At 71.4% G+C, this 9,414-nt stretch overlaps 2 protein-coding genes across 2 annotated transcripts; one reads left to right on the top strand and one right to left on the bottom strand.

Moving 5' to 3' along the window:
- Window positions 1-6: 6 nt before the first annotated feature.
- PYCR3 (pyrroline-5-carboxylate reductase 3) lies at window positions 7-2,218 on the top strand. Its single transcript, XM_058276136.1, has 4 exons — window positions 7-24; window positions 309-521; window positions 797-889; window positions 1,127-2,218. The coding sequence occupies exons 2-4, from the start codon at window positions 378-380 to the stop codon at window positions 1,304-1,306; spliced, it is 417 nt and encodes a 138-aa protein (XP_058132119.1). The 5' UTR covers window positions 7-24; window positions 309-377; the 3' UTR covers window positions 1,307-2,218.
- A 1,894-nt stretch (window positions 2,219-4,112) lies between these two features.
- On the bottom strand, window positions 4,113-9,414 carry TIGD5 (tigger transposable element derived 5). Its single transcript, XM_004481803.5, is given in 4 exon segments — window positions 4,113-4,389; window positions 4,391-6,988; window positions 8,386-8,471; window positions 9,213-9,414. Coding segments are annotated over 4 exon segments (3,036 nt in total). The 3' UTR covers window positions 4,113-4,239.

Genomic DNA, 9,414 nt, shown 5'->3' with positions numbered 1-9,414 from the left:
GTGTCTCTGCGCACCCTGGAGGAGGTGGGTGGCCTGTGTGGGCTGAGGCGGAGGGTGGACCTTCCCTTCGCCAATCAGAGGGCCTCGGCTCAGAGGAGGTGCTGCTGGCCGGCCCAGCTTCCCGTCCCCCAATGGCCCGGCCTGCTCCAGCCATGCTCACCCTTCAGAAAGCCAGATGCGGACAGTGGGACGGGTGGCAAAGACCCCGGGCCAGCCTGCTGGCACTGCTGCAGCTCTCAGAGCTGCAAGCGGGGAGCAGGAGAGGGGCCAGCAGCCGGGTGCCCCCTGACCCCAGCTCTCTCCACCAGCTGCTGCCTCCAGACACGCGGGTTCTGCGGGTCTCGCCCAACCTGCCCTGCCTGGTCCAGGAGGGCGCGATGGTGGTGGCGCGGGGCCACCACGCCGGGAGCAGCGAGGCCGAACTCCTACAGACCCTGCTGGCGGCCTGCGGGCGCTGCGAGGAGGTGCCCGAGGCCTACGTGGACATCCACACCGGCCTCAGTGGCAGCGGCGTGGCCTACGTGAGTGTCGTCTCACCCACCCTCAAGGCCCTCCGCCCTCAGCCTGCAGCCCCAGGGAGTGCTCGTCCCTTCCCGTTGGCCCGGGACCCTCGGGAGTCATCGCTTCTGAAGAGTGGGCCCTGCCGGGCCTCTGGGGTCAGCGCCTCTGCGGACCCCTGGGCCGGCGCCCTGTGGCTGCTGCGCCTGGCCTCGTGCGTGAGCCTGCTGTGCATCCCCCGCGGCCGTGCGCTGGGTCCCCGGACGTGGGATCCGACCCCTGCCCTCCCCCGCTGCAGGTGTGCACGTTCTCAGAGGCCCTGGCGGAAGGCGCCATCAAGATGGGCATGCCTGCCAGCTTGGCCCACCGCCTCGCCGCGCAGACGCTGCTGGTGAGCTTGGGCAGGCCCTGGGCCCTCCTCTGGGAGCTGGGAAGCCGGGCACGGGGGCAATGAGCAGGGCATGAGGGAGCTGAGCAGGGGCACGGGGGCGCTGAGCAGGGCACGGGGGGAGGGGGCATGCCTGGGCAGCTGGGGCACAGTGGGGGGCTGAGCGGGGCGTGAGGGCTGAGTGGGAGTGGGGCTGCCCGCCTCCGGCGCGTGGCCAGCCCCCAACACTGCTCTCCGCAGGGCACGGCCAAGCTGCTGCTGCAGGGGGAACAGCACCCGGCCCAGCTGCGGCTGGACGTGTGCACGCCGGGGGGCACCACCATCTACGGGCTGCACGCCCTGGAGCAGGGCGGGCTGCGGGCTGCGGCCATGAGCGCCGTGGAGGCCGCCACCGGCCGGGCCAAGGAGCTGAGCAAGTAGGCGCAGCCCCGGGCGCCACCACCTCCCTGCCCTGCGACGCAGGCAGGTGGCACCCCACCCCGCCGTGGGGCAGCCTTTCAAAGGGCTCTGGGGGTGAGGGGCCCCCACAGTCTCGGGGAGGGCGCCGAGGGCAAGCGCAGAGCGGCCCTGGGCGCCTGGAGCGCCCAATCTCAGACTTCCCAGCGCGAGAGCCAGGGTCGCGAGCCGCCATGCTGTGCTGTCCTTCCCTCCCCAGGCCCCTGACAGCTCCCGCCCCTGGAGGGCCCTCCCTGGGGCCGGAGTCCCGGAGCGCCCCTGGGCTGAGCCTAGGACTCTTCTGCCAGTCCCTTCAGGTCAGGGACGCCAGGAAGTTAGGGCGAGAGGGAAGGCGGGGAAGGCCATGGAATTACAAGCTGGGGCCCTGCGCCTTTGGGTGGGATGGACCTTGTGGGGCTGCCGGCACTTTCCCCTGCACCGGTCCTGGCAGAGGAGCGTGGAGTCGATGGCAGGGATGTTTATGCAGCTTTTGGTGTCACTTCTTGCTCTGCCACTTACCAGCTGTGACTTTAGTCATAAACGAGGGCTAAGGGCAGCCACGTAGCAGCGCCGAGGACATGAAAAAGGGTGCAGGTTGCACGCTCCCTCTCCGGCCACAGCCTCCTGGCCTTCGCCTTCCCCACCCCCTCCCTCCAAAGCTGCAGCCCGCCCTGTGCATGCTGCCCCCCCCGCCTGCCCCCTGGCCTAGCCTGGACCGCAGCCTCCAGGGGCAGCTACCCCTGGGCCACTGTTGCCTGCAATGAGCCTGGCTCTGCCATCCGTTGGGTGGGTGAGTCCACACCTTGACTCATCTGCAAAGTGGGGGTGAAGACACCTTGCAGGCTGAATGAGAGGACAGTTGATTGGAGTCTAATAAAATCAATCTTGAAGTGGTTATTTTTGTTTTTGAAACATTTCAACCAAGGCCCAGGACACTGGGCTCAGGAAACATGGTGGGCTGGGGACAGAGGTGTCCCACCCTCCTGCTTACCATGGCCTGAGAGCTCACTGTGTCCCCTGTACCCCAACTAGAGCCCCAGGATCTGTGGGCACAGCTGGAGGGCAGCCTACTAGGGCGATGCCCAATGATGGGCCCAAGTTATTTATTCAAGGGGGAGGACACTGGGGGCAAGTCGGCGACCCAGTCGGTGGTGGGCTGGATCTCTTGTTCATCTTCTGTTCAAGTCTTAGAATTACCGCTACTCAGGGTAGAGCCAGGTGGGCACAATCACATTTCTTTAATCCGGTTTTTGTATGCCCTGCTGTTTCAAACAACACACAGTCTAGAGTTGTGCACTGGATCCAGAGTCCCTCAGGTGAGACTTTAAAATGGGTGGGGGGCTTTAGGGTTTAGCCAGTGTGGGAAATGCAGGATAAGCACCCAGGGTCCCTGGCGGGGGGCTGTGTGTCCTGAGGAGACTGAAGGAATGGCCCTCACCCAGGACGGGGCGAGGCTCGAGGGGTGCTGCTGGGTTCAAGCCTCTCGCCTGCACATGCTCTGCCAGGGGCTGGCAGTGGGCAGTCCCTCACCACTTCCTGCACAGCGGCTGCCGTCGGGGTAGCTCCCCATTGTGCCACTCAGGCCCCCCAGCCTTCACCCGCTGGAAACGCGCAGGCCACAGGTCCAGAAGCCTGCGCATCCGCTGTCCCCCTCACAGTGTGCCCCTTCCGGCCTGCCACCACATGGAGCCTGACGGAATGGCCCTGGTGCCAGTTGCTGGGGCGCTTGGCCTTTCCAGGGTTGCAAGAAACTCAGCCTGCGGCCGGCACTGCCAAGGTCGCCCCGAGGCCACGGCCGCCTCACCCCCTACGACAGACCCCGCCGCTAGCTGCTAAGGGGGCGGAGGGGGTGGCCCACGGGCTGCACAGGTGCCTGGGTGGGGCTGGGGGAGCCAAGAGCCAGACTCGTGAACTTTCCTACTTTTCTTTTATGTTGGCAGTCGGTTCAGGTTTTTGAAAAACATCTTGGAGGCCAAACGAAACGCGTGGGTCACGTTCCACCCCAAGCAGCGCTTCTCCCCCAAACAACCTGCAGCCCCGACGCCCCTCCAGCTCCCTCACCGCCAAAGTCCAGCCTCCGTCCCATGAAAACAGCCTGTTGGCGGGTCCCTCTGCCCCAGCTGCAACCCGCGGGGGCGGGGAGAGCTGGGAGGACACGTGAGGGACAGGTGAGGGCGGCGAGAGGGCGGCATGGGGGCCTGTGGAGGCGGGGGAGAGCGCCCGGAGGGGACACCGCAGGATGGTGCCAGTGGCGCTAAGGCACTGCGGACGCCCGGAGGCTGCCAGTGCCAGGGCCTGTTGGTGAGCCTGGGGCTGGGCGAGGCAGGCTGTGGCCGAAGGGGGCGATCCAGGGGAGCTTGGTCACTGGCCAAGACCTTGCCACCCCCTGGAAGGAGAGCACCGTTCCGGAGATTTTCTTAGGGAAAAGCAAACCCGTGCAGGGCTGCGGGCTGCAGCCCGGGAGTGCCCAGCAGCTCGCTCCTGCTCAGAAGCAGCCACGGGCCGCCCCTGCCCTCTAACCCCCTTTTCCCGGCCCTCGGAGAAGCAGCTTCGAAAACAGACTTAACGTGTGCAACAGCTGGGGACTCTCCACCCACACGACGGCACTCCCAGCCACCGAGCCCCAGTGCCCGTTCCAAGCCGGTGGTGGGGGCGTGCCAGGCCTTCGTCCAGTGCCCGTGGCGGTGACCGCAAGGGAGGTGCTGACCGGCTCCACGGGGGCCAGGGAGGGCACCCGTGAGCCGGCCCGTAAGTGCTGTGGCTGTGTGGCGGGCTGGGGTCCCTGCCCTTGCTTGTGTACCTATGGGGGGGTCCATCCTGGGCGGGGACAAGGAGAGGAGGTGTGGAGACTGTGCGTGCCCCCCCTCCGAGTGCAGCAGGAGAAAGGCCGCCGGGGGCCGAGGCGCGGGCTGGCCTGGTCACACCCCGCCCCCCGGGACCGCCAGAGAGACCCCGATGTCCCCCAGCCGCCGCGCCATGCTGATGAGCGAGCGGAGCTGCACCAGCGTCAGCGGCCCCACCGCCCGGGGGTCCTGGCTCTCCAGCCACCGCAGGGCGGTTTCCAGGCCCCCGGACAGCCTCCCCGGCTGTGGGCACAGGGGCTCCTCCCCGCTCGGCCGCCAGGCCCGCCGCCTCCTCCTGGCCGCCTGCACCAAGGGGCAGGCTGGCTAGGGATGGAGGGGCTGTGGGGCCCAGACCCGGGCCCACCTCCTCCCCGCAGCCATGGGGCAGCCCCCCATCGTCGCCCAGGTGCAGCCACTCCACCACCTCCTTGGGCGCCAGGCGCTTGTAGGCCAGGGCGGCCAGGCGCGTGAGGTCGCCGGGCCTGCTGCTGTGCGCGGCTGCCTCCTCGGGCCCGCCCTCCGGCTGCCCCCCGCAGCCCCCGTCGGGCGGCGGCTCAAAGGCGGCGCGCAGGCCCAGCAGCCAGCAGCGCTCGATGCTGCCGGCCTGCACCAGGTCCCAGGAGAGGCCTGCCAGGTGCAGCATGTCCTTGAGCACGAAGCTGCGCATAAAGTCCAGCGGGGAGCCGCGGGTGCAAGACGCGGCCAGGCGCAGCAGCTCGCGCTTGTACAGCTGCTTGAAGGCGGCCACCACCCCCTGCTCCAGGGGTGCCGGGATGTGGGCGCGGCGGCTGCCTCTGGACAAGAAGAGGACGCGCACGGCGCCGTCGGGGGTCTGCAACTCCTCGGGGGGTCCCGGGGGCTCAGGCCGGCTGAGCCTGGGCGCCTCCTCGCTCTCCTCGGGGGCCGGCGTCCTGGCGGCCAGGCCGGGGCAGGGCGGGTGGGCCACCAGCAGCACCGCCTTCTGCTGCAGGCAGCTGCGACGCAGGTAGCGCTTGACGCCGGGGACGAACTCCTCGAAGAACCAGCCCCGCAGCAGCGGGCGGCTGAGCCAGGCGTCGGGGCTGTAGCGGTAGGAGGCGGGGAACTTGTCCTGGTTGTGGTGGCGCAGGCTGGGGGGGTCGGGCAGCTGCCCGATGACCAGCGGCTTCAGCTTGTGGCTGCCCGTCAGGTTGGCCGCCAGCAGCACGGTCACGCGGTCGCCCCGCCAGCGCCGGCCGCGGCCCCCTCCCCCGGGGTCCCCCGCGCCCGGGGGCGCGGCCTGCTCGGGCAGCAGCTTCCAGTAGAGGCCGGTGACGTTGGCGTTGTAGATCTGCTCGTCGCCGTAGCCGCCGTGGGCGGGTGGCGGCGCCGCGGGGGCCCGGTCGGCGAAGGCGCGCGCGCCGGGCTCCTCCTTGACGGGCAGCCCCGGCGCGGGGCCCGGCGCGGGGGGCTCGGCCTCGCCGTAGATGCGCTGGCTGGAGATGCCGTGGCGCTTCTGCCAGCGCCAGAACCAGCCGTGGCTGGCCTTGAAGGTGCACTCGGGCCCGTAGATCTGGCGCGCGAAGGCCTCGGCCTGCGCCTGGATGAGCGGCCCCGACAGCGGGACGCCGTGCTGGCGCAGCGCCAGGAACCAGGTGTAGACGGCGCGGTCGATCTCCTCCTCGTTGGCCAGCCGCATCTTCTTGCGCTGCGTGCCCACCTCGCCGCCCAGCTGGTCCAGGAACCAGCGCAGCTTGGGCTCGTCCTTGAGCCAGCCGCGCAGCGTGCCGCCGGGCACGCCGAAGTCGCGGCACACGCTGGCCTGCCGCTCGCCGCCCTTGACGCGCTCGATGGCCTGCAGCTTGTCCTTGATGGAGTAGGCCTTGCGGAAGGCCATCTTCACGGCCACGCGGGGCCGCGCGGCGGGGGCGGCGGCGGGCGCGGGCGGCTCGGCGGGGCGCGCGGAGGGGGCGCGGCGGGCGCGGCGCGGCGCGGGGCGCGGGGCCGGGCCGGGCGCGGCGCCCGCGGGGTACATGGCGGCGGCGCGGGGGCCACACGCGGGCCGCGCGGGGCGGGGCGCCGGGGGCGGGGCCGCCGCGGCCCTCCCTTTTGTCTCGCCGGCGCGGGGCGCTCGGCCCCGCCCCCCCGGCGCCGCGCCTGCGCACTGGCGCCGCCCGCCCGGCAGCCCCGCCCCGGCGCGGCGAGTCCACTGGGCGGGCGGCGCGGGGGGGGGGAGCGCGCGTGCGGCGGCCCGGCCCCGGGCGGGTTCCTCCGGCCCCCGCGGGAGAGGGCGCGCCCCGCGGGACTCCCCGGCAGTTCGGGGCCCGGAAGCCGCGGGGGGCGTCGCGCGGCGGCCGCGGGCCGCGCGGCGGGGTCGCGCGCGGGCCGCCTCCTCCCGGCGCGCGGCGCTTGGTAGGTCCCGGGCCTTCATCTGCCGCGCGCGCCCGGGGCCGCCCTCCCGCTCCGGCCGCCCCACGCCGCCCCGCCCGCCGCCTCGGTCGCCGCGTCCTTGCTGGCGTGTGAGTACCGTGGCCCCGCCAGAGGAGCCGCACGCGCAGCTGACGCCCGCGGGCCCGGGGACGGGGGCGGGGCCACGTGGCCGGCGGGGAACGGGGAGCGCGGCGCGGGGCACCCCCAGACCCGCCCCGGGGCCGTGGCGCGGGGGCCTTGGACCCAGCCCGCGCCGGGGGGGCTGCTGTCCCGCTGCGGCTCGGCCCCCGCGGCCCTCTCGTTTGCCCCTGGCGCGCTTACGAAGCACCTGCTGCCGCCGGGGCCTGCCGAGAGGACAGGCGCCGGCCGCCCCGCGTGACACCTCGGCGGCCCGAATCCGGCCCGCGGGCCCTGTGGTCACCGGCCGGGCAGTTCTCTGAAGAGGCGACGGCGAAGCTAGTGTCTGAAGGGGCCGGGGTGCTGCTCGTGGCGCGTGGAGGGCGGGACGGAGCGCTTCCGGAGCTTTGGGCCACCCCCGGCAGAAACTGTGGCGGGACTTTGGGTGGTCCCTGCCCACCCGAGTCGAGAGCCTAGTGGCTGGAGGCGTGGCGAGGCCTGGGGCGGGGGGCAGCACTGGGAAGGGATGGTGCTGTGACCGGCCATGTCCCTAACCGGGCCGGGGCTCCTGCAGCCCTGGCTGCCCGTCCTAGGTGGGGTGGCTCAGTGGTCGGCTTTGCCCCGTGGGGGTGCAGCAGAGAGCCCCCAGGTGCGCGCCCTCGCGGGCACTGACGTTCCTTCTTTCCACTGGCCCCACCGAAGGGCAGGGAGCCCGGGAGCCCCTCCAAGGAGACGCATTCCCTCCCGCAGTGCCTGGCTCACGCCGGCGCCTTCCGGGCCCTCCGCCAGCACCAGAGCGGCCGGCCTCACGCCAGGTGCTCGGCGTGGCCGTCTCTGCGCGGGGAGGACTGCAGGCGCCCCCGCGTGGACCAAGTGCCCGGCTCTGGGAGCCCGCTTCCTGCCCCGGGCACGCGTGCGCCACGCGCGGGCTCTGGGCTTTGAGGAGCCGGGGACAGGGAGCAGCTGCGGGGCCACCGTGCGGGTGTGTGCGTGAGAAGAGGGGGCCGGCCGGCGATGGCACGACGGCTCTCCAGCTCTGCACCTCTGGTGAAGGGAAGCCAGGAGTGGCCACGTTCCACAGCGCTGGCCCTGGGGGGCCTGGGGACGCTGGTGGGAGGGGTTCCGAGGCCGTGCAGGCAGGGGAAGCCCCGGGGGGAGGGGCGGCCACCCCAGGCAGCTAGGCCGGCCCTCTCCAGCTCCCCCCGCAGGGGCCACAGCTGCCTTGCCTGGCCATTCCCGGAGGAGGGCGGGCTCCAGGGTTCCCTGGCACAGTTTGCTGTGTCCCGCTGCTGCCCCTATGGTGGCCACTCTGAGTGGCTGTTCTCGTGGGTAAAAGTTAAAAAGCTGGGGCTGGTGGGAACTGCTGCTCGATTGTGCAGATGCGGCAGTATCGGCCACTCAGCAGATGCGGCAGTATCGGCCACTCAGCAGGCCCAGGTAGCCCTGGCGAGCCGCGGGGGAGGGGCTGGCAGGGGTCCGGGCCTCCCGCAGGCCACCTCGTGGCAGGTGGGCAGAGAGGTTTGACCCTGGGTTGGAGAATCTGGGAGCCCATCTGTGTCGGGGACAGCCTTGGGATGACCGGGGCTCTGGCCCTCCCAAGGTGCCGAGGCTGGGGCCAGAGGATGGAGAGGCGCAGGGGGCCTGGCAGGGAGGTGGCTGGCCCTCCCCAGGAGCCCCATCTTCTCGGGCCTTCAGCCCTCCTGTCCACGGTCCCGCCTTCTCCAGGCCCAGCCCTGGCTCGGTGTCCGCCCGCCGCAGCTGTAGCTGATGCACGTACATGCGGTGAGGCCGCGTGCCGTGCTCTGGGAGGGTGCGGTGCAGGCGCTGAGCCCCCTGCGAGCACGCCGTTCTTGCGTCTCCCTGATCAAGTGCTAGCAGGGCTGCTGGCCGCTGGGCTCCCTGCGTCCTGCACGGTCCCCTGCTCCCTGCCCTGCCCGCCGCTGGAGAGGAAGAGGCGCGCGCTCTGCGCAGCACCCCATGGGGACCCTGGGTTTCCTGGGCAGAGCTGAGGCGCCCCCAGCGCCCTGCCTGGGTGGAGGACACTGATTCGGGCCTGCGGGGGCGGGGCCAGGCCTGTTGCCATGAGGACGCACCGCGGGAGGAAGAGGCGTCGTCGGCTGTCATAGAAACACGAGGACCTCAGGTGTCAGAGAGAAACCTTGTTGAGGAGACAGGCCGGCTGCCCCCTGCTCCCCAGAACACCCCCCAGAGCTCACGGCTGGGGCTTCCAGGCCCCCGGGGAAGGGTTGAAGTCCAGCCTGCCCTTCATTGGAGAGGGCCAGCTTTCAGCTTGGCGGTCCTTGCCGGACGAGCAGGGCACGGGGCGCGGGACGGCGAGGAAACCAAGGGCGGGCTCCTGCCACGGGGGCAGGGGAGCCACGTGTCCCGAGAGGCCCTCCAGGCCCCCAGGGTGGCCTCGCTTCCACGGGGGAGTCCGCTCAGGGTCCCCACTTGTGACCCCCCGGCCCTGCCCGGCCCCCAGCTTGGTGCCTGGCCATGGCTGCCCTGCCTTGCCCTTCTGGGGGTCTAGACATTGTGGGTACCCATCCCGGAGAGGGAGGGGCGGCTGACCCCTGCGGGTGGGGCCTCCTGTGGATTCGGGGCGCTGAGCCTGCAGGCGGCTTCCTCGACTAGAAAGGGGCAGAGCCCCTGGACCTTGGGGTGTCCCTGAGGGCTGTCCGCGCCTCGTGTCAAGGCCCCGGCCTCCTGCTCCCCGTGCTGCTGCCAAGCAAGAGGCACCTCCAT

Source organism: Dasypus novemcinctus, chromosome 14 (genome assembly GCF_030445035.2).
Source record: "Dasypus novemcinctus isolate mDasNov1 chromosome 14, mDasNov1.1.hap2, whole genome shotgun sequence".
NCBI classification, from domain to species: Eukaryota; Metazoa; Chordata; class Mammalia; order Cingulata; family Dasypodidae; genus Dasypus; species Dasypus novemcinctus.
This window is presented reverse-complemented; position numbering and strand designations above follow the sequence as displayed.